General features: G+C 37.4%; 1 protein-coding gene across 3 annotated transcripts in view; it reads left to right on the forward strand.

Annotated features, from left to right (window-relative positions):
- The window catches only part of macrod2 (mono-ADP ribosylhydrolase 2), a 1,343,630-nt gene that overhangs the window by 33,453 nt on the left and 1,284,121 nt on the right, over positions 1–26,056 (forward strand). For all 3 annotated transcript variants that reach the window (XM_028820323.2, XM_028820324.2, XM_051919692.1), the window contains exon 2: positions 18,020–18,115. In XM_028820323.2, coding sequence (XP_028676156.1) covers positions 18,020–18,115 — 96 coding nt within the window. The remainder of the gene's footprint in view (positions 1–18,019; positions 18,116–26,056) is intronic.

Here is a 26,056-nt window from a genome sequence, read left to right on the forward strand (position 1 = left end):
AACACACAGTAATAAAGCTCTTCTCTCCACTACACCTCCCAGCAAACTCCGGCCCTCTGCTGGGTCTCCACCAGTCCTTTATATATTCCTTGACCTGGAAGTGCTCCTGCTGTTCTTCTGGGTCAAACGGTGAATCATCAATCCTTAAGCAGCCCGGAAGTACTGTGGGCTTCCGTCCTCCTGACTCCGAAGCACTTCCAGGCTGTAGGAAAAGTATAAGTCCCCAGGTCCTTTATGAGCTCCCCCTGGCGGCATCCACGGTACCCAGCAGGGCTGAGAAAGCGGACTCCACCTCCCAGGATGCCCTGAGGTAATCTGGGGCACAGCTACCGTCCAGGGGAGCTGCCATCTAGCGTTCTGGGAGAGGCAGTGTCCTGGAAAAGCTACCTTCCTCCATTCTTCCAGTTCAGGAACGTCCCGGCTGGATTGAGCTGCCGGCCGTCTATCACACCATATAAGAACACATACAGACATGGGGAGAACATGTAAAGTCCCTGGTGTGGGGTCCAGGAGACAGCATCATTAAACACAGTGCCACCCCGAGTAAGTAGCAGTAAGAACAAAATAAAAACTATAGTTAAACTCACTGGACTGCAGTAATAAATTTCTTCTTTCTGTCAAGACTAAAATTGTGTTTGATCCTTCAGTAAAGGGACAAATGGGATTTTTGCATGGTTTATTGAGGCTCTGGTATGGTTTGTTCATTTCTATTTGAGCTTTCTTAAAGCAAATATTTTCCTTTTTTGAGTCCCACGGTCCATGCATGTGTGCATATGCCATGCCACTGTTCTGTGTAATACTAATCAGAAGTACAGGGAATAGCTTTTGTGTACAGATTGTGTTTCTGTGTATGGTGTGATATGTCTATTTAAGATATACATATCTTAAGTGACAGCACTCTACAATGTTAATTTAATGTACTGTATATTATTAGTGCCAGAGTAATGTGAACATTTGGCCAACACTGGAGGACTTTTGCACACTGATTACAGGCACTGACAAAAGACACAAGACAAATGTTTCTTTTACCTGTAGTAATGCATTGTTCATCTCCTACTTTTGAGTTACAACAGAGTATTACTCAGTGTTGTGTTTTTTTTTTTTTTTTTTTTTTTGGGGTAGCAGGTGTCATCACCTTTGTTTGTCTGAAAAGCACCTGAATCAAATTCATGTTAGCATACTTTATTTTTGGTGAGGCCTTCTACTCTGCTTCCAAACATAAAGTGTAGCTTAAATAATGCCCTTGTGTGTCAGAATTGCAGTGCAGTTTTTGAATGCAAATGTAAATCCTATACATTTAAATCATATAATTGATAAGATTAGTCATTCCAGACTACAGGTAAATGAATCAGTTGACCCGAGATAAAAACTATCTTTTGGTTTTCCTCTAATTATTAAATCAATAATAGGGTTATAATTGGCTCATTGGTCTGTTAACTTTATTACACAGAATAATAGGAATGCTTCGATCGATCGGCTGCCGATCATAATCAGATGATTTTCACTAAAAAAAGTCTTGATTGGTGAGTAGTGGTAAGGCAGATCATAGAAAACGATATTTTCAGCCACTGCTTTTCTAAGCTTTACAGTAATTTAGTTGCAGTGCTTATTTACGCAAAGTATTGCGATAGTTGAGCCAGTGCACGTTTTTTTTTTTTCTTTTGCAGCAAACCTGCATTGTAAACTAAGAGCAGTGAGTAGAAGCTTGTTTTATCAATGAATGAGAGGTGATTGGTATATTAGCCTTTACGTTAAAGAATGTGGAGTAATAAAAGTAACCAAAAAAGTCGTCCTGTGCAACTAGACAAATGGCAAGAAAAGATACTTTTAGGAATTTAGATCTATATTTTGTCCTTTAAATTAAAATGGATATTGCTTGAGTTTGGGCAGCGTTCTTGTTTAAACTGCAGCAGCTTACACTTATAATTGAAAAAAGAAAAGTTAAAGTTGAATTTTAAATTACTGCTTAGTAAACAATAGGCTTTTTTTAAAGATTTGTACTGTGTTTATTATTTATCGCTGTGTCATAAAGCAGTGCTCCGCAACCTTTTCTCACCTACGACATGCCAAAGTTCTTCCTAGAATTCCGCGGCACGTCAAAAGCTAAAATATATAGCAGTGGCGTAGCTATAGCGGGGGGTTGTATTCCGCTCCGAGCGCCAGCTATTTAGGGGCGTCCAAACTACGGTACTTTCTTTTTTTTTTTGTTCCTTGAGGAGGCGCAAAAAAAAAAAAAATTCTTTCAGCTTTGGGGCGTCAAATTTTTCACCGCCCCGGGCAACATGATCTCCAGCTACGCCACTGATATATAGATATTATTTAATACACAAATTTTACAATAAATTTTCATTTTTTATTATAAGTATACATTTATTATAAGTATACATACATAAAAACTACACTATATTAACTTTTATGCAATCTTAATAATTATTATAACATAATGACTGATTAATGTGATACCTGCGCTTGTTTCAATGAACACAAAAGTTTTATATTCGGCTCAATATTTGACAGCGCAACCCGAAGTTCTTGGTCAAGATCTTTTAAGCATGACCGCTTATCATTTTTCATTAACACAAGAGTTGTTTGTCTTTTTTGGCGTAACTGGGATGGTTTGAATTTAGATGGCGATTTAGTTTACTGGGTGCCATTGCCTCGTTTGATAGCTGATCGCCACAAATGATGCATTGTGGCTTTGGAGCCGTTTCGTCACCACACCACGAGAATCCATATCGAATGTAGTCTTCATTGTACTTCCTTTTCACAATCTTCTTTGGTTTTTTTTTTTTTGCAACACTTGTGCTGGGTTCTTCATCATCTGTATGTGAAGACGAATCTTTTCCACGTAAAAAATTATCCATATTTAAAGGGGTATAAAACTAAATATGAATCACACGAAGAACGTTAACCATACACAATTCAGCAACACAACTAATAGTAATGAATGATAACTACTGTCGCAAGACGAGTGAATGCGACGTAGCACGACTAATACGTCGGCTTAAATTGAATCTAGGTGAGGGCACGGAGCGCTCTGCCTATCAAAGCATACTACGGAGTTGTCTGGCGACTACATAGGGCCTACGTCGTAGGCGACAGGCGCCAGGCGATGGGATTTATTATTTCAGAGAAATGACACATAAAATTATGAAACCTTTAAAAGGCTATTTACGCGAATATTTCATTGAACGTATTCTCGTTATTGTGTTTCTAAGGAGGACCGTTGAAATATTATTTAGTTAGAAAATTGTCTTATTTGACCGCGTCACACCTGTATCGGCTCAAGGCACACCAGTGTGCCGTGGCACACCGGTTGCGGAGCACTGTCATAAAGCATAAGTTATTTTTGGTAAGAAGTACTATGTGATTAAAATGGTAATCCATATTTTAGAATTACATCTCAAAAATTAGTCTAGTTTATACACTGAAGAAAAAAAACACCTGTATTAAATATAGTAAATGTTTATTTTAACAGCAAAATCCTGTAGTGCAATTAATGACTTAAAACAATGAAAAAGTATATTTTAATTTAAGCAGTGTTTAATTGATTGTGTGAGAATATATAAATATAAAGGGAAGAAAAGTAAACCTTTTTTAACTGAGGGAAAATATACCAATAATTATTTGTTAAGGATCTCTTTGTATACCACGTTGTCAGTTCGGCCCTCCGGTTGTAATATGGTTGAGCATGCAACGTATAGTTGGCCATGTGAAAAGCAACCTTGCCTCAAATCAATGCCAACCTTTTGTAGGGTCTGTCCCTGAGACTTATTAATTGTCATTGCGAAGCAGAGCCTTACTGGAAATCAGAGGTGTTTGAATTGAAATGGGTTTCATCGATAACTTCACATCTAGCTTTTGAGAGTTTAAACATTCATAAACATCAAAGTGTCCACTACTCAAATCGTCACCTGTGAATCTACGATGTTTAAGAGGCATTGGCGGTTGTCCAAAGGTGTAAAATATTTGGCCATTTCTGTACACTTGAAAGCGACAACCGAACAATGCAGCGGCAGCCATCAACTCAATGTGCAGAACCATAGGTGAAGGGCTTAAGCATTTCACTCTTAAAGTGCTCCTGTGTCATATAATTATCTCCTGTACTGTCAGCAGTCCACACCTTGAACCTGTCCCAGTCATTCAATACATAAGACACAATGTTCCTCTGGATATCAAGAGTGAGCCTGATATAGCCATGCAATATGTAACACAGAGAATGGAAAAGGCAGTCGCCATCTCCGGGCATGGAAACCACTCGGTAAGTGACAGTTCTTTGATCGATGGTGATCACCTCAATAGACATGTTAATGGGGTACGGTTGGAACGATAAAGGAAACTGGTACCTGAACAAAGTCTAAAATACCTACACAATAACCATAATTGTAATAAACGAACTATAAAACAGCGGAGAAGCCGTGGATTAAATAAAAAGGCTGCAGTTATCAGCAGGGAGACGTGAATACCGTGGCGAAGCAAGGAAGGGAATGAAGAGACCAGAGCGACGGACGGCCTTATATAGGTAGGCAGCCAACTACGTGGGAGGCATGGGGATGGGGGACCCAACGCCGCCTCACACGGTGACCGAGCTGCAGGCTATGGACGTATATATGTATGTAAGTAGAATTCAGTTAGCGTTGGGAACCCGTGTACCAAATTTCTTGGAAGATGGGCCCATAACTAGCAAGGAGCTTTGGAAAGTTCAATATGGTGCCCGACAGTGGTGTCATACCACCGAAATAAGTACGTGCATTGGTTTCGGTTAGCGCAGGGAAGCCGCCTACCAAATTTCGTGAAGTTGGGGCCATATATAAGAAAGTTTAACATGGTGGACGTTGTCGACCGTTATGTGTAGAATTTCGAAATGAAACCTGCTTAACTTTTATAAGTAAGCTGTAAGGAATGAGCCTGCCAAATTTCAGCCTTCTACCTACACGGGAAGTTGGAGAATTAGTGATGAGTGAGTCAGTGAGGGCTTTGCCTTTTATTAGTATAGATAAAGAAATAAAAATAGAAAGCGGAATCAGAAGATCAAGTATCATGAAATCGGTATTCAGGATCTGCCTTAAAAATCCTGATTGGAGTATCCCTAAAGTTAAGTTCAGCACCTGTGCAGTACTGAAACATCATACTAAATGTAAAGTGTTGGGGGAAAAAATGTCTCTGTCTTGAAATATTTTGAAACTTTAAAGTGACAGAATCGCTAACTATAAAGTTTCTAATAAAAAAGTTTGTGATGCAACTAAAACAAAGATGTTTGGCACTACTAATTTGATAAGACACTTGCAGGGTACATCACTCTGCTGAGCATGCGGAGTTTCAACAATACAATGACAGCAGTGAAACTGCAAACACAGCAACTCTGTCTCGGATATTAGTTAAGGACATTGTTGGAAAAGAATCAGAAATATGACTGAGACAGATAAAAGTCAATGGGCAGTACGAATAAAATAATGTAGTTTAATCGTTGCACATGGCCACCCATTTTCTATTGAAGAAAGTCTTGGTTTCTTCATTTCATGATTTGAATGCATGAAGTACTCTGTCAGGCAGTTGACTTGGCAATGCCTGAGATTTACATTGCTGTGGCATCTTTGACGTAATAGAGTATTTTAAAAATTTTAAAATTAGCATGATGTCAGCACAGTGTTATTTCTGAGCTTGCCTCCTTTAGTTGATTTCTTGTCAGTTACTCTTAAAGTCGTTCTACATGCGCAAGAATTTTCTGCCATTGCACAGCCATCAGCAGTGTCCCTGTCTGCAGAGACAGCGTCAACCTCGTTAAGTGGTTTATTTACCTTGACAGCGAGCCTCATGTCTCTTGTGACTCTTCCTATGAAGTCAGTAGACTGATTGGGAGAGCATGCAAGGTCGTGAGGTTTCTGGAAAGGGGTGTGTAGCGCTCCTAATATCTTTACAAAAAGATGAAAGTCCTAGACTTTAGAGTCCTGGTGCTTCCAGTTTTGTTATATTGGCTGCAAGACGTCAATGCTATGCAGTGATCCGAGATGAAAACTGGACTCCATTGGTACTGTGTCTCTTCAGAGAATCTTTGGGTACCCCTGGTTTGACTTTGTGTTGAACAAACAGTTTCTCATGGAGTCCCTATTGAGGCACATTACCCGCATTGTGAGGGAGTGTCAGTTATGGTATTAAGGCCAAATGGAGTGATTCCCAGAGGGTGATCTGGCTCGCAGGGTCCTCATTGTTGAGTACCCAAGCTGCTCGAACAGGCCAAGGGGATGCCCACGTAGCACCTGGCTGCAGCAGATAGATGGTAATTTCTGGAGGCTGGGACTCGTGTGTCTGCCTTGGTGGTTGCCAACTGGGATCCTGAGTGGTTTTGTTGTATTTTGGGAGCAGCTAAACTGACCTAACCTGTTCTCCCAGTGGTGCTTGACTAAAATGCTTAAAAACTGCAGCCTTTCTCAAAGCTTGTTTTTATACATGGTTACACCTGAAATATAGTAAGAGCAATGGAGGGTGTTACTCCAGCTAGAGTCTTGAAAACAGCAAGGCTTGATTACAGCCAGTCCTGTTTGATATCAACCTAATAACCTAATTTATTTTAACCCTTACTATCAGGGTTAAGTTGCCAGTACAAAGATTCAATAAGAACATAATGCAGTTATCAAAGAAAATCTCTCAAGGTATTGCATGCCATGTTTTTTTTTTTAGTATTACAGTACTTGGCTTTTACAAAATAGTCTGGGGGTTTCCACATTATAGTAAACCACAGTATAGTAAAAATCGGTGCCATCCGCTTCCTAGTTTTCCAAGTTTGCAGATACATTTTCAAAACAGTAGGCAGTTAAAGAAATTAATGTCTACATTTCCTTATTATGAATGCCTTCTCTACAATTTATATGTTTCTTTTGGGCTTTGGTTACTGCTTTTTTCTGTTTCCTGACCTCCTTGCTTGGTTCCTTATTACTCTGATTTCTGTCTGTCATCCAAGGCTTGGTTTGAAAGAGTTGTCTCCTGGTTCTTATATGTAATCTTCAGACGGCTGTGAAACTACACACTCATTACCTTAGGAAAAAAGATATTGAAGTTTCTTACTCTGAAAAGGGCTTCAAAGACATTTCCAAGGCTCCTGCACACCACAATAAGAGCCATACTGTCCATGACAAAGCATTTGGAACTGTAGTGAATTTTTCGAGGAAGCATAAAATCATTCAGGAAGGTCACAGAGAATCCTAAAATAAGATCTAAAGAACTACAGTCTTCACTTGGCTTAGCATAGTTCAGTGTTCATGACTCCACAGTCAGAAAGGCAGTGGGTTTCATTTGGAGAGTAGCAATCCGGAAACCTGTTAACCAAGAAGAATGTAATTCTCATCTGTCATTTTCCAGAAAGAATCTTGATGATCTTTAGACCTTTTGGGAGAATGTTCCATGGACAGATGAGACAAAGGTAGAAGTTTTTTGTCAACACGGGTCACGTTATTTTCTTCAGATAAAGCAAACACAGCATTCCACAGTATGAACAATGTACAACAGTTTTAAAGTTTGTGGAAGCTTTGCCTCCTCAAGACTGGGATTACTGTTCTTGGAGCAAATGTCTAGTCATCTGTCTACAGATTGTTTACATCTCTCAGAATGACAGACAACTTGTCTACAGACCCACATTTTTTTGAAAAACTCATTACAAACTTCAAAAGACTTTGTTGGACAGTTATCTTATCCAGAGATCTTGACAATACATTGTTCTTTTCTCTCGTTAAATTAACCCTAGCCTGAATGAATCTACTGTATTAATTTTTTACATTTAAAATTTCTCATTTAAATATTTACCAATGTTGTTTCTTGTCCTAGAGTGTGTATATAAACATAGGGAACTCCAGTTTCTGTACTACATCTTGCCTGAAGAAGGGGCCTGAGTTGCCTCGAAAGCTTGCATATTGTAATCTTTTTAGTTAGCCAATCAAAGGTGTCATTTTGCTTGGCTTTTCTCTATAGTCATCTGTCTGTAAAGTTGAAACATAGTTGTGTCATGCAGAAAAACTGTGACCACATAAAAGCAAGTCTTTATCGGAATACGTGGGGGAAAAAAAAAAATGTAAAGGTTTTTGAAAGATCTAGTCAAAGGTTAGACATAAACCGAATAGCAGGACCTGAAATGAGCGTTCTTGCTTGTAACACCCTACCCAGGATTTGAATTAAAACAGTCCTTCAAAGAAGAGTGCATTAAAATTCCTTCAGGGCAATGTGACTTTTACTGAATTATAGGAAGCATCTCAGTCATTGAAGCTAAAGATGTCAAAACAAATTATTTCAGTGTTGGATAATAGTTTACTCCGTAATGGTGATGAGTGAACTCTACCCAGTTCACTTTGCCTTTGCCTTTGAGTTCGGCAAAGTCGTGGAGAGGTTCGAGAACTTCCTGAACCTCCATATGGTGCATTGAAGTCTGTAGGGAAGGAGGAACTGAACTAATTTTGAATGGATTATAATAGTGCAATGGTCTTTTGTAACGGCCGACCCCTTACCCAGCCGGCAGCTACACCTCCAAGACCTGTGGACTGGATGAATTAATGAGAGGAATCTAAATATCAAGCCATTCCTCTAACAAATACACTTTTCCCCACAATCGACGGTGTAAACATAAGCACAAAAGAAAAGCAGATATGTAAAAATAAGTGAATACATTAAAACAGAACACAACAAAACAATATTGCACATACACCATGTAGAATATATATACAGTAATCCCTCGCTACTTCGCGGTTCACTTTTCGCGGATTCACGACTTCGCGGGTTTTTAAATACAAGTGATTGCCCGCCTATCGCGGAAGTTATGTTCCAGACCCATCAGCAACAGGAGAAAATCCGCGATATAGAAAGACCATATAAATAAACATTTTTTTAGTTTAAGCCTTAAAATACCCATCCCACATGCTTTAAACACATGTAAACTTATAAAACACACTTTGTTAACACATATGATATGTGGATGTCGGGCTAAGGATATAAGTAACATCTTACTATTATAAAACATTTTAACTTCACGCAAGACGAGACAGGAAAATTGGTGATGTACACCTAAAAGCCTGATTGTACAGGCTTTTAAATTATTGACACGCAGAGCGACAAGCAGCACAAACCCAGCACAAAGTCCACTTCTCCTTAGCGTTCATTCAGCTCCCCACCCCCTTGACAATGCGAACTGCGCTTCCGGGGAGGGGGGGTTTGAGCGAAGGTGCGTTCAGCTCTCACACACCCACACACACACACTCCTCGAGCAGAGCGACAAGCAGGCATTTTGGCAGAAGCAGCACAAAGTCCATTTCTGCTCAGCGTGAGTTCAGCTGCCCCCCTTCACAAAGCGAGTGCAGACACATTGACGTCTGATCGCTGCGTGCAGGCAGTGTGCAGTGTTGGTCTGAGGTGTTTAAGAATGTAGAAAGTGTTTAAGAGCATAGGAAGTGTTTATAAGAGTGTGGGAAAGGTTAACAAGAGAGTGAGAAAGGTTTATAAGAGTGTGGGAAGGGTTTATAAAGCCTTAAAATATGTATAAATAATAAAATAAATATAGGTCGCTACTTCGCGGATTTCACCTATCGCGGGGGGGCTCTGGAACGTAACCCCCGCGATAGGTGAGGGATTACTGTATAATATATACACACACAACAAACCCTCCCTTGCCCTTGTAACATAACAAACAACAACGAATAACGACAATGAATGAAACGCGGAAATTGGCAATGATATTGAACTTGAGTCCGAGTGTACAACTGTCCTGAATGCGGATGACTGGTCAACTGATAAGAGATGTGTTTGTATTTCCCGGATTAAATGGAGCAACCTCAGCGTGAGTCGTCGGCTTGTGGTGGATGATGTAATCCGACCCCGGGGTCTCTGGTGATGAGGGAATTGAAGTCAGTCTGGCGCAATGAAAACAAACTGGTTGCAATGGCGTGATGTAGTAAACAGCAGGTACGTTGATGCGTTGTGGTGAAATGTGATCCTCCTTTCTCCACTCTCCGTTTCCTCCTGATTGCTTAAATAGTACTGCCGAATGTAATTGATTGTGATTGAAAACGGGTCTTTTCTTTTGGTCTCGTCCGTTATAGGAGATGGACGTCTAAGGCAGAGCTCCGCTTGCAGTGGCTTTAATTTCCCACGTATTTCACATTATTTAGAGGTATCCTGTATTTAACCCGACCAAGGAACTTCCACTACAATATACAAGCATGAGTAACAAGAAGAAAAGTCAGAAAGAACCGGAAAAGAAACTTAAAGCTGCTTCAAAGTCTGGACAGACATCTGGCCCGAGCACAAGGTAAGGCCTCTCAGAAACTGACCTGGAACAGGCAGACAAAGGCGCAGATCTCCTGGGACCCCGCTCCATTGTATCGTCTCCAGTCGAGAGTGAAAACAGGAGCGAAGGTGCAAGTGATACAGGTCGCGCTGGATCGCTGATTTCTGAGGATCATTCGAGACTAGAAAAGGCCCTGCAGGATGTGCTCTCATCTACTCATCGCGAGCCTGCAGCACCTGCTGTAACAGGAGCTGCATTTCCACTCACAGAGCACGAAATCCGAAGCGAACTGTCCGAACTGAAAGAGATGATTGCTACACTAACTACGGCCATAAATGAGCTTAAGAAGGAAAACAAGAATGAGCTTATGAAGTCTAACATTGATCTTAAGAAGGATAACAAAGACCGGGAAACGCGTCTATTTAAATGTTTTGACGTGAACTTTAAAGGCATGTTGGAGAAATTAGAGGAACACATCGAAGAAAATAGATTCAAGCTGAAAATGCTTACAGACCAGAGTAATGAAGTTACAGATCAGCTGGATATTGTTAAGCAGGCATTCACGGCTCGAGTTGAAACAGCGGAACAATTGGCGTCTAACACCGATTGAAAAACCCACAGCTGCGAATTCTCGAATGCAAAAAACTCAGACAGACTTGCGGCCCTGGAAGATGGATACAGAAGAAATAATATAAGAATTGAGGGTATACCTGAGAAATGAGAAAGCTCAAGCCCAATGAAATTTGCAGTAGAATTACTGTCTAAAATAATTGGAGATGATTTTAAACTCGACATTGAAATTGCAGCTGCTTATCGCACATACAGGTCTAGTACCTTTAAACCTAGGTCTTTTATTGTCCGCTTCGAGCGACTACGATGTAAGCTTGATGTGATGGCACTTCTCAGACACAAGCAAGAGATTATATTTGAAAATAACCTTATTCGTATTTTTCCCCGACTTCTCACCATCAAGAGCTGCAAAACGTGTGCAGCCTACTTTGACATTAAGTTGCTATGGGAAGCCGATATCAAATACAGCCTCTTGTATCCCGCCAAACTGAAAGTGGTAGTTCAAGATCAATATTATATTTTTTCAAGCAAAGAAGAAGCTGATAAGGAATTAAAGAAGCTGTTTCTGACACTCTTTTGAAAGTTAATAAGGAGCCGTATTCTATCAAGGCATAGGAAGGACCTATCATCCGCTCTCTGGATCCATATTTAAAGAGACTGGTATTATAATTATACATTCATTTCTTTATCTGGACATTATATGTTTATGTCTTAATTAGAGTTATAGACGTGAGTGTGGAAGTGTGGAAGTAATTAAAGAAGGATTTGGGTTTTTTTTTTTTTTTTACTACCTTAAAGTAGACTGTTTAACATCATACACTTGGTTTATTGCTATTTATACTATTACATTATACTATTACAGTAGGAATTACCATGTTTATCCTAGACTACTTTTTAAAATCATTCCCAGGGTTCATTCTTTTTTTATCTTAATATCTTAAAATTGCTGAAGATTATTTTAAGCTTAAAGACTGTTAATTTTTATATTTTCGGCAGATAGTATTTAGAATTCAGCTGCAATAGATATCTCTGTTTTAGTTCTCTAACACCGCTGCGGGGTGGGGTTTGTTTTGTTTTGGACGTGCTCTGTCTCTTCATATGTCAGAGGACCGGGACATCGCGAAGTGGGATCAAGCCTCATGTGGGGAGGCAAAATGGGGGGGTGGGGGGATAAAGTGGGGAGAGAAGGAGAGCAGGCTATATCTAATCTATTCTTCTAATCCCTATAACTATAAATATCAATGCAACAATAGGCTAAAATGCAATAACTCATGGGGAATTTTGAAACTAAGATTGAAACTGCCTCATTACCATTTAAGACTATAAAATGACATTAAAAACTCAGAATCAATGTCTCCATGATGGGACAGTTAACTTTGTGAGCTGGAATGTTAAAGGCCTGAATCACGAATTAAAGAGAAAGAAAGTATGCTCTCACCTAACAGGCTTAAACGCTAAAATAGTATTTTTACAGGAGACCCACTTACTAAGCAAGGATCAGTTCAGACTACAAAAAGACTGGACTGGCCAAATGTTCCATTCTAGCATTATAAAGAAAACTGGAGGGGTGGGAATTCTCATACACAGAACAGTTCCATTTGTAGCATCAGATGTAGTATCGGACCCTGAAGGGAGATATCTGATGGTCATGGGCAACTTATATAACAGTAAAATGATTTTGATAAATGTTTATGCACCCAATGTTGATGATAAGGAATTAATGAAAAATCTATTTGCATCCATTCCCAATGTGAACACTCATAAAATTATAATGGCTAGGGACTTTAATTGTGTTTTAAATCCACTCTTAGATAGGACTCCTGTGACAGGGGGGACGACATCTAACACTGCAAAGACATTTACATAGTTTTTAAATGACCACAACTTATCAGACCCCTGGAGGTTTCTTAACCCAAACTCAAGAACATATTCGTTCTACTCACCAGTGCATTATAGCTACTCAAGAATTGATTATTTTTTTATAGATAATAATTTCCTGCCTACGATTAAATCGTGCAAATATGACACAATTGTTATCTCCGACCATGCCCCTCTAGTCTTGGAGCTAAAATCATTAAGCCCCTCACACTCACCTCGCAGATGGCGTCTTAACCCTCTTCTTTTTTTTTTTTTTTATTAATTTTTATTGTAATCATTCCATACAAATGACTTATTCTGTTAAATTGGAAGAATCCTAATTCTCCTCTGATAAGTCAGTGGGAATCCGATGTTTTATATTATTTGAAATTGGAAAAAATCAAATTCTCAGTTAGAGGATCTGTACAAAATTTTTTCAAAACCTGGCAGGATCTGATCAATATTATTTTAGAATAAGAGAAATAACTATTACTGCATTTAATTCCCTTCGCCATCTCTTATTTACATATATATTTATTTCTCCCTTTCTTTTGCTTATTGTTGTCTTATTAAAAAGCCCTAAGCAATTCTGCTTTAGCTAAGCTCTCCTTCTCAGGGGTGGGGTTTGATTTGTCTTCAATTTTGTTTGGTTATAAATTGATCTATTTGTATGGAATGATTACAATAAAAATTAATAATAAAAAAAAAAGAAAACGGGTGTTTTCCATTTTGGGGCTGTGGTATCTTTCCATCATCCGTCCCCCTTGTAATTTACGGGGATGACAGTTACTGACGCACACAAACAGCAAACGGGACGATGGAAACAAAACGCACTCGGTACAAACCTTGAACAACACTATTACTGTGTAGCCCCGCTACACTTTTAAGTGTTAAAGTATGATAAAACACAGCTCTCAACAAAACATTGCCAGATGTCCAAAATTGCAGCAAATCTTTTGTTTTTCACACGTTCTACACAGGTGTCTTTGTTGTCAAAGTCTGGGACATCGTATCTTTCATTGCCTGTACAACAAATACTTATGAGCAGGCATCAATCACAGCACCAACTGGTCATCACTGCTGTTGTGAAAAGAAGATAAACGTGATCAACTTGAAGAGGGAGAGACAAGTTTGTTGTACCACGTGAATGTCACTGACAGAATAAAACTGAATAATAAAAAAAAAAAGTTCACTTTTACAAGTAGCCAAAATTTACATCGGGTGTTATAAACTCAAATCTGTTGTGTTTTTGTTATATTATAGTAATAATAATAGCAGCTCACTACTCAAAACACGGAGCACCTGGACTTGAACCCAGAACCTTTAGGTTATAAGACAGCAGTTCTTACCTCTGCATTATTAAAGAATACATATCAACTTTTTGTCAATTGACTCTTGAGCTTGGGTTTTTAACTCATTGACTGCAACATGTAAATTGAATGATTTTTTTTTTTTAACTTTATATTCTTGAATAAAAGCACACGTGTTTATTTGATATTTGGACTAAAGTCTTCTGACATCATACACTTTACATCATTATTAGTATAACATGGAAAAAAAATTCTGCTTTAGGTATTTGTTCAGGATTTCTTGCCTCGCATTTCCTTTCATCATACAGTTACACAGATCGTTGTAGACAAGGAACACACACGAAATGCACATGCTCCAAATAATGATATATTATTTACCCTGAACAATTCCAGGCACCTCACATGCAGATACCTCAGTGCAAGACACATGACGGCCCGCATGGAGTTTGCTAAAAGACACCTGAAGGACTCTGAGATGGTGAGAAATTAGATTCTCTGGTCTGATGAGACCAAGATAGAACTTTTTGGCTTTAATTCTAAGCGGTATGTGTGGAGACAACCAGGCACTGCTCATCACTTGTCCAATACAGTCCCCACAGTGAAGCATGGCGGTGGCAGCATCATGTTGTGGGGGTGTTTTTCAGCTGCTGGGACAGGACGACTGGTTGCAATCGAGGGAAAGATGAATGCGGCCAAGTACACAGATATCCTGGACAAAAACCTTCTCCAGAATGCTAAGGACCTCAGACTGGGCCGATGGTTTACCTTCCAACAAGACAATGACCCTAAGCACACAGCTAAAATAACGGAGTGGCTTCACAACAACTCTGTGACTGTTCTTGAATGGCCCAGCCAGAGCCCTGACTTAAACCCAATTGATCATCTCTGGAGAGACCTAAAAATGGCTGTCCACCAACGTTTACCATCCAACCTGACAGAACTGGAGAGGATCTGCAAGGAGGAATGCCAGAGGATCCCCAAATCCAGGTGTGAAAAACTTGTTGCATCTTTCCCAAGAAGACTCATGGCTGTATTAGCTCAAAAGGGTGCTTCTACTAAATACTGAGCAAAGGGTCTGAATACTTAGGACAATGTGATATTTCAGTTTTTCTTCTTTAATAAATCTGCAACAATTTCAAAAATTCTTTTTTTGTCTGTCAATATGGGGTGCTGTGTGTACATTAATGAGGGAAAAAATTAATTTAAATGATTTTAGCAAATGGCTGCAGTATGACAAAGAGTGAAAAATTGAAGGGGGTCTGAATACTTTCCGTACCCACTGTATATATGACATATAGTGTGTATATATGTACATACATACATACATATTCACAATTTGTGTTAAAAGATTTATATTTTTATTAGTACTAGGGGGCTCTGCCCCCTGATTGCTTTGCTCGCCAACCCCTGTGCAACCCCTACACTAGTCATTTTCCCAGATATGCCGCTTGCGTCAAATTGTGCTGTGCTTTTGGATAAACACTAATATCAACTCTGTCTTTAATATCTCCGTCTTTTGAAACTATTATCGCTGACAATTCGTCACATGTTGGTTTATTATATATGCAAGCGTGATCTTTCGGATTCATATAGAAATCCAATAAAACTTCTTTGCCCATTTTTTCAGATAAATTTCGTGTAAGTGTGATACTTTTGGACGTATCGATTTGTATCCATTATTGGTTGTAGAATTTCCAATACGTCTGATCGTTTAACTCTTTCGATTCTATGTTACATTGCTTCTCTGTGATCATAAATATAAACCTGACCGAATTGTGGTTTCTTTGAAATTAAACTTGTAGTACTTTTTATTGTTGCGGGACCACAGATTCTCATAGCGTATGGTCCTGAGTTGTGTAAATATATGTTTTGAGCATTGAATGATGTGAATGCGATCAGATTGTTGAAGATTCAGATATTTTGTCTGTAGTATTTGTGGATTTCAGTTTCACCAAATAAATCTTGTCGTGGATATGCCTCTTCATTGGGAAGAAACACTACTTTTCCCTGATGGCAACACGAATTAGATGATCTACAAGTCTCCGACTTAAACTTAAATCCTGAACAATATATATATGCTTCTGTCATCACCTATGTCCATATATTCAATCTCTTTTTGGTGTTCCTTTATTTCACCGAGTAATAATTTGTGTTTGTTTTCGCTAATACGATCTTTACGAAAACAGTTTTTTGAGACTTTCAAATTGTAGTACTCTTCATTACCTCTAACCTGCTTTGCATGAGTATCTTGCCAACATTTTTGAACCTCTTTACGACGTTCTACTTTGTCTTCTACTCGTCTTTTATTTCTGGCCCCGAGCGTGGTTAAATCTCTTGGCACAAAGTCTGGTTTCGTCCCAGGATAAAAAGTCTCGTCTCATCCCAGGATTTTTTATATAATGGAGTGACATACAAAATGCGCTATCTGGTTAATAACATTTAAAGAAAAGTACTATTTAATGGACAAGCTAAATTAATTGCAGTGTTGAGTGGCGCCAACCAATTAGGCTTTAATTTTGTAAATTCTTTCTTGACATTTGTTCCCACTTTATAGGCTCTTTCATATTTTCTCTTAGAACAGTTATTTTTGTTTTTTTTTTTTTTTCTTTTTTAAGTACATGGCCATAAATCATGGCTATGGCCAAAAATGCTGGTATCCCTGCACAATGCACCCCTTCTCCCAGAAAATTGTTGCAATTACATATGCTTTGGTATTCACATGTTTGTTTATTTTGTTCCCATATGGGATACCTTTGCTATATGACAATTTGATTTGATTTCACTATTTTGCAGCCATGTTACTTTCATTTTCATGTTTATATAACCCTAAATTAAACCCAGAATCCCGGTGTAATCAGAAATGACAAATGCCTGTAGACTTAACTAGAATTAGCCACACAGCAGAAATAGCCTTAAGTACATTAAAGTACTGATAATTGGATAAATTGTTTCTGTTCACTTATGTTCCTTTCTTACTGTATATGTGAGGTGTGTGCTTTAACTGCATTTGTCAAAGTTTTGTTGTACTAGTGGATACTTCTTTTGCTTCAAAACACAATGAGCCAGAAATGTACTTTTTGCTGATGCACTCATAACAAGGAAACATTCTGTTTTTAAAGCTGCATAAACTGCCCATTTCTGTGATTATGCATGGCTGCTAGCCTTTAGAGGTTGGTTCATTACAACAGTTAAACTTGTACTTTAAAGCAACATTATGAGCTGAACCACAGAAATATCTTTATCAAATTTTGTTTTTGAATGGACATATACGGCAAATTTGTTTCTGGAGTTTTGTAAATGAGCCACTGGTACATAGATATTAAGTTAAAATGGGTGGGTTTTTGAAATAAAAATTATTTTAGAAGTATAGTCATTGGAAATTATTTATATTTTCAACTGTTAATTTGGACATGATTTTGTAGAGGGTTTTCATATACTGTTTAATAGTTTCTGTCCATGTAGACTTGCAAACTTGACAATTTATTTTTCTCCAGTGTTTTGAATTGTTTTATAGATCCATCTGCAGCAATGTATGTGGTGAAAAGTTACTTTTGAAGTGACACTGGCATTTGAATTTAGTTAGTACTAAGTGCTTCTTGTTTCTATACCTGTTTTTATATGACTGTTTATTAATATTGATTTTTTAATAGTGATCATGGTGAGCAGCCAATATTACAAGCATAAGGCTAGAGTGGGTAGTCTGGTTAATTTGTTTTACAGAGCTGCATTATGAGATGATCATGGAAATTATGTGGATAGGTATGGGTAATTCATATTTAGAATGGTTTCTTATGTACCTCTAAATAACACGTCATCTTACCTCTTCATAATTCTGCTTACACTTTAAAGAGGCTGATTACTTTGCACTTTTATTTGTTGTTTTCTTTTCTGTCACATTCTGTGTTCCAGACAGGTTACTGGTAATTAATGGGAAAAAAAATTACTACAATGATTAGCTGTAGTATCATATTTCAGGTATTCTTATCATTTATATATTTCATTTTTATTTTTTATTAAGAACGTCTCCTGGGATTGGGGCTTGAAGAAAGACGTAAGGAATATGGAAATTATGTGCCACTGGAGAAAATTCCATCTTGGAGGAAAAGTGAGAAAAGTAAGTAATACTTGGTACAGTAGTACAGTAATTCTTTTCCAATTACTTGCGCTTAAGACAAAAAAATCAAGTTAGTTAATTTAAGCTAAAAAGTCTAACAACGTAAGATTTTTACTGTTACATACTCGTATGTTATCATTAATTTCTTTATGTGATTATTTTGTTCACCTCCATCCACTGGACTTCTCCTCTCTTACAGTGGAGTGGTTTTGGCTTATAATGCCCTCTTTTCTGTTTGTAAAAGGCATTATATAAATTATGATAGACTAGGGCCCTATGAAATCCGTTTTATTTTTTCACAAATTCCGTTTTATTTGTTTTGATTTTCCATTTTCACCGTTTTATTTTTCTTTGATTCAGATTTTAGGGTTTTTACGCTTTTTTGTTTTTTTTTTTACATTTTTTTTTAACTGTAAGAAAGTAGTAACAGATTCAACAAAACAAACAATAATGAAATGGCACTTTACATTCTTTTTCATGAACCGGCACACTAGCACAACTGAACCTTATTTTACAGTTCCATTCCATCATTTAGGAGCCCAGATCCTCCTTGCTGCTGTATGCTGAGATTGCAGTAGGACAGTGAGTGCCCTCCAGAATTGTAAGAGCTGTTACTAGTTTGATGCATCCTTCTGAGATGAAGGTTAACTTCAATTTTAGAAAAAAAAGAAGGAGAGACCTGCTTTTAAGGGCTTGTTGCATCTGAGGAGAAGCCTGTTCTTCTGCCCAGGTTTGTAGGTGCCGAGTTTATAACACAAGAGTCAAAGCTAGTCAAAGGTACTGTGGAGAAGGTTTCACTGCTGTCCGTTTAGTACATAAGTACCGTGTCAAATGTGGACCTGGCGTGCCTTGTCACCACGAGGTAAAACATTTATTAAATCTCTAAACATTGTTGTTAAATTTTAAAAGGGAACCCATTAACAACCAGTTCCATTCACTAATAAGACTGTTAATACCGGTAAAACACCTGTGTAATTTAATCGGTTAAATGATTCACAGTAAATACATCCTGTACAATTAGAACTGCCTACATAAAACAATTACCATACAGCCAAATGTTTACTCACTTATCACTATGATGAAAACTATGTGGTCTCGGCTATCAGTGGTTTCATCAACTACAGCATATATTTTCTTGCCACGAATCTTTCGAAGAACGGCGTCCATATGTTGTTAAAAGACACTGGGCAAATGAATTTGACAAAGACTGCTGTCACTTTTTGGCAGGGCGCCTCTTTGTTTACAATGCTTAATAAAGAAGTTGCATCTTCGTAATTTTTTCGAGTGGTATGTCTGATTCACTTGGACACAAACTGGCATCTTGCATCTGACGATTTTGTTGTTTACTCTGTTGTTACCTGAAGGTGAACACTTTTTGATCTTAATTTCTCCTTGTTCTTGAGATGGGTTTTAGATTTGATGTGGTCAATGCAAGTATCTTTTCATGTCCAGTTTATGGTATGCTGGCAAAACTTACAGAAACGTTCTCCAGGTTCGTAAAAGTGGCCGGGATATTGTTACACCCTCAATTTTTTTCAACGTAGTTAGGGTATCTGATACTGTTCGCTTCCACATTGCTGTCTCGTGCATCTAGCTAATACACATGCCTTTAACGAGAAAACATACAGGAAACACGTGCACAAACAGAAGGCACGACTGGATTTCTATGAAGAATTGCGTTCGCTTCAAAAACAACAAACTAGAAAATAGTATCTGAATGATAGAACAACAGATTATTCAATCGTTTTAATTTATTGGGAGGTTTTATAACAGTCACCCCTTCATTTTCTAAATTCCGCACATTTAAATCTAAAATCCGTGTATAAGCGTTAATTCCATGATTCTGTCCGTGTTTTCCGCATCGCGGAAATCATAGGGCCCTAATTGACTTGCTAGACTTCCTAGTTACATCAATTCACCTTCTTTCGATGAATTTAATCCTGGTAATCTTGAAAGTTATAGGACAAAGGTAGGCAAGGTTAAAGACCTACTTGGGTCTTTGTAACCTGTGTTACTCCTGAAGCACTACATCTCACTGGCTATCTTAAAGTAAGTAGTTAACACACATGTTCTCCCCATTAAGAGTTCACTACCATTCTTTTTTTAGAATCAGAAATTTCCCCCATTTCCCCATTCAGCTAATAGTTTTTTTTGGCTTCATGGGACTATGTTATACTTAAAACTGGCATCAATCCAGGTGTTACAGAGCTATTCTGTTTGCCTCTTGTTAATCAAGAGTTTAGCCTAAAATTGACTATATATTACATGGAGTAGTAATTGATTCTTATTAAGATAGTAGTATAGCTGCTAGTATTCTTTTTAATGAATTCTTGTAATAAGAATGTGTAAGAATCATGGTATTTATCATCTTTGATTAAATACAAAACTTAACAGATGCTCACACTGCAGACCTGATAGCAGTAATCTATAACTGAGCTACACATATTTGTACTACAGTATATTAAGTATGGTTTAAGCTGTAGGCAGAACAGTTATGATACTTCCTAAATGTTTAGGTTATTACAAACCACAAACAGCAACTAATTTTTTTTTTTAATTTTAGAGAACTCTTAGCTGAGGTTCTGAGTAAAGAGCAGTCTGTTAGAAAGTCTTTTCCTACTTCAGGTTTGGCCTTTAGGCTGTTTTTGCTGGAGGCTTGTTAGACAGTTACCTGGTTTTTAATTTATCCTCTCATCTTTTAACAACAGAATTAAGAATTGTAAGTTTGTTAGTATCATGCAGCTTCTCTAAACCCATTAGAGCATTTTCCTCTTAAACCATGTGATATATCCTATCAGGCTCTGTGCTGTTTTTCAGCACAATATCCGCTTAATTTCTTAGTTTTTAGTTTCTTCTGGAATTGGTTGTATCACCAATATGTCTCTTATTTGTAAATATGTAAAGAGTAAAGAAATTTGTATTAAAGTGGTTCATCTAAGTTGTTTCAGAACCAATATGTTCTTAAAGTTTGAAAATGACATTTACAGCACCATGGCATTCATTACTTTTATTCCATTTTTTAGATGGCCATAAAAATGAAATGTTTCTAATTAAGAGTTAATTTAGAGAAAAGCAAATTCCTTTGTACATTTCAGTAGAGGAGGCACAAAGTGGTTTATCTTTAGTCCACTGATTTGCCCTTGCTGGTGTATTGACAGTGCATGTTGGGAGAATATGAAGACCAGTATCTGTCTCAACTGGGGTGCCAGTATATTGTAGGATTCACTCACAAAAACTGAAGTGAGACAATTTGGAATTTTACCATATACTCATACCACTTTGGGAATGGGGAGGGGGATACTTTGCAATTGAAGTATCCATAGATGATCATTCATCCATCCATCCATTATCCAACCTGCTATATCCTAACAGGGTCATGGGGATAGATAATCCTGTGCAGACAATTATGGCAAAAATATATATTAAAAAAAAAAAAATGTATTATATAAAAAGTGAAAAGGTAATAACAATACATACTCTGTGTATCATCACCACATATTAGTTTGTTTAGCCTGACTAGGATTAATATTTTAATTAATACTTAGTTCACTGATATTTCTTTTATTGAAGGACAGCTTTCTTGCTTGGCTTTAATGACATCTAGTTTTGTAAATGCTGTAACCAAGGGAATAATTTAGTTTACGCAATGAAATACAGTTCATAGCATATAGCAGTCAGTATCATAAAAAACAGAGCAATTATCTAGTTTCACTGCAACTGAATCGGCTGAAAATGCTGTCTTTAACAGGAAATATAACAATCAGAAAGATTAAAAAGGCCTGCTATGAAGTATCGGGACATTCTCGGTGAAGAAGCCTAAATGGTACACATAAGTGATTAATCTAAAGTCTTATTTACACTCTACAGTGAAATTCTGACTTGCCTGTGTCCCATTGAGTACTGCCAGTAGTATAATATCAGCAAGCAGTGAATAAATATCACACATTACACAGCACATGCAGTATTAGATGATATAATAAAATATGTAAAATGAAAAAAAACAAACCAAAAAAAGTATATAATCTCTGTCAAGCAATAATGTGCCAGTACTTAACATTGTTTTCATGTGTTTTGTTACATAAATGCAAGAATTAACTACGAACACTTTAGCAAACATCGTTTGTCAGCATGGTGCTGACATATTGTGTTGTCATTTATGTGTATTAGTCTGATTTTAATGTAATTTGCCCATGAATTTCAAGTCAAAACTTAAGCATGTGAAGCTGAAAGTTTAATCAAATTAGTTTGTTTGAAATGTGAATTGGAATTTTATTTAAATTGCTTGCATGCTACATGGTGGGTAGCATGTCTGTGTTTAATAACAAATAAAGTCAGAACAATCATTTAGGTATTTTCCATTCATTTCTATGTATTCTGTTCTGTTAATTTGTAACGGCCGACCCCTTTTACCCAGCCGGCAGCTACACTCCCAAGACCTGTGGCTTGGATAATTGACTGAGAAATAATCTACTATCAAGCCGTACTTCTTACCATTTGAACTTTTCCCCCACAATCGACGGTGAAAAATATAAGCACACAAAAACAGGATGTAAAATTTAAATGGGTTATATGTATTCAGTAAAATGACATGCAAAAAACAGAAACAAATATAAATATCCCTTCACCCCAGCAATAACAAGACACCACCAAATATATATATACACACAAAAAAAACCTCCCTTGTCCCTGTAACAAATAAACACACAACACGAATAACAATGAATGATAAACTGAAAATGAATGAGAACGTGAGTCCGGTAAATAAGAAACTGTCCTGAAAGCGGATGACTGAATTAGTGATATTGAGTTGTTTGATTCACCCCGGAAAAAATGGAACAGCCTCACCGTGAATCCTCGTGTGTATGGTGGATGATTAAGTCCTACCCCGGGGTCTCTCGTGATGAGGTCCTTGAAATAAATCCGGCAGATGGAAAAACAAACTGGATGGATAAGCGCAATATGGAAAACAGGTACAAGTTGCTCGTGGTCGTAATGGTGAAACAAAATCTCCTTCTCTCCTCTCTCTTCTTTCTCCTCCTGCTGGCTTAAATAATCCTGTGACGGCTGTGATTGAATGATTGTAAACAGGTGTTTTCCAGGTTTGTGGCTGTGGTCTCCTTCCATCATCCGTCCCCTTTTACGGGGACAGCATAAACTGATGCACATAAACAGTAAACGGGACAATGAAACGAGACACACTCAGAACTGAACACTATGTGGCCCCGCTACAAATTGCTTAAAAAGCATATAAATGTATAGCATTTATATGGGTTCTTAATGTCTATAATTTTTATTTTGTCTTGCCTTGAGAAATATTCTAGCAAAATGGGTAAACTGCCCAAAGAGCAAAACAGAGAAGTACTTGTACTGCTTTGGAGAAAAAGTTATTTTGAAGCTTACCAAGAATTTAAATTAATAACGTGCTTTAATTTGCTGATGGGTCATAATAAGCTGAACAGAGAGTGCAAACAAGCTTTTTTGGTGTATTGACAGTTGCATATTATCTAGTATTGATGATAGATTGTACAATCCTTACAACGTTTTTGAGAGGTATTCTTGATAAAGTGAAGTATCCTATACTGAAAAGAAATTGATTTGCACATTCTTTATACTGAAAACCTTTTTCTAGAGAAATAATTTCAGTAAAAAACGCAAAATGTCCATTGTATTAGTACATTTTTACAACTTAACATGTCTGGAAAATATATAGCTGTTGAAACCTCAGTTACTTTATATTTTTAAAAAATGACAGGTTTTAAAACCCTTTCATATTTATGTTCTTAGAGCTTGCAAAGCTACAAGACAAGAATATCCTTTGATCTGTTGAGACCTTCTTGAGAGATTCCTGCATTGTTTCAATCTTGCATTTAGGTGATACCGGGTTGGTAGCAGTAGATGGTGGAGACATGTACAACTGAAAGCACTTCTTATAACAGGCCAAGCCACTTATTTTATTCACTCATTACTGTCTTTGAGCAAGGAAGATGAAAATCCTCTTAAGCTTTTCCTAGCTTATTTCTGGTTAAATTGTAGTTTCATTCTATTATACTGTAGATGTAACTGTGAATTTTGGGTTGTTGTGAATTTGTCTTTATGCTCGTGATGATTTATATTAAAAGATAAACAAATGTGTTCAAAAGCGGGGTTGGTGTTCTTAAATGAAACTCACAGGCAATATGTAATTTATGTACTAATATATTACAAAACATTAGCTTTGCTAAGATGAGGTTGTTCTTAACATTCCTAACATTGTGTTCTCAGAAAAAAAATCCTCATGTAGTTGCAAATTTGTTTTGTAAATATTGTCAGGTAAAGAATGAATGAAGGTTTACTGTGGAATTTTCAATATAGAGCTGAATCTGTCATGAGAAGTTAAATTATTCTGCTCCCTAAGATTCTAGCAGTAGAAAATCCATTATTAGATTGATATCAACATATGGAAAACCTTATAGCTTTGCATAGAAATGTATGTCATGTATGTTTTATCAGATGCATGCCGACAGTGGGATTCACTTAATATAAAACCAAATGTGTGACTCCCATTGCAGACATTTTCTTGTTTTTGTAAAATTTTACTTACTGGGTAGACAATTTCAAGCTACAAGTTAAGTTTTCTGCTGGACATACGTGTGGAAGATGCCCTGTAAATATAAATGCCTTCATCTATTCTTTTCCAGTGCATTTTTTCCATTGTATCAACAGATCCTCGCTAATCTATCATTATTATGACTTTAATCTTTAAATGGCTGGAGCATTTTTTTTTTTTGTCCAACTGATTAGTACTGTCATAAACACACTATGGCAAATTATGGATTCCAGATCTTGCTTTAAAGAGATGCAATTATTTAAGTGTTTAGAGGCAACTGCTTCCGTACTTGCCAGCCATACCATTTCAAAGACTTAATTTAGAGTAGATTTTAATATTGTGCACCTACACTGTGTCCTGGTGCCAAATGTTGCAGCATTTACTATGTTCACATTTAAAATGAGTCTACTTTTCAAAGTGTGTGAAACCTAAATAAGTTGAGTTAGCATAATAGCCATCACTTACCTCTTCTTCTGCACTAATCCACAGCCAAGACAAAAACATGTATTGCTAATTTGGCCAGCAGCAGCATTCTGTTTTGTACTATACCAGAACGGGCTTTTGAAGGGGTTTGAGGATTGCCATTTTCCCATTAGTTCCCACTTATCTGTGCTCCAATATTCTGTAGTCAAAAAGAAACTTGCTGTGTTAATTCTGAGTCACAAGTTTGACTGACAGCTTAGGTCTAGTGTTCACTAAACTATAACAGTAGTACTAGGGTGTTGTACCGTGTTAGCCATTATGAATGTAGAGAAATGTCAAGCAAAATGACACCTTTTATAGGCTAACTAAAAAGATTACAATGTGCAAGCTTACGAGGCAACTCAGGCCCCTTCTTCAGGCTGAAGGGGCCTGAGTTGCCTCGAAAGCTTGCATATTGTAATCTTTTTAGTTAGCTGCATATTGAAATCTTTTTAGTTAGCCAATAAAAAGGTGTCATTTTGCTTGACTTTTCTCTAAACTATAACAGAATTTTCCTGGAGTCTAAAGTATGACCACCCCCCTAACTGGAGTGCATCCTCTATATTTAAAACACATTTGGCATTACCAACACGTTCTAGTCCAGAGGTATTCTTCTTATCTTTCAGAATTATTACACTTCTCAAGGTTTAGGGTACCAACATTGACAGCAGCACAAAGGAGTTAATGCCATTCAGTTTTGTCAAGTCACTTTTCTATAGCTTTTTAGGTCCAGCTTATAGCCTTTATGAATGAAATTATGTCTTTTTTTTTCCTTTGAGTTCTTTGGCCTAACTGTACACTCTAGATTACTTAGAAAATGATTTCTGCTGCAATGAGCAAACTTTCTTTTATGTGCCACTCTAATAAAGGTGAATCAAAGACAGTAATGAATT

This window comes from Erpetoichthys calabaricus, chromosome 15, assembly GCF_900747795.2.
Source record: "Erpetoichthys calabaricus chromosome 15, fErpCal1.3, whole genome shotgun sequence".
Lineage (NCBI taxonomy): Eukaryota > Metazoa > Chordata > Cladistia > Polypteriformes > Polypteridae > Erpetoichthys > Erpetoichthys calabaricus.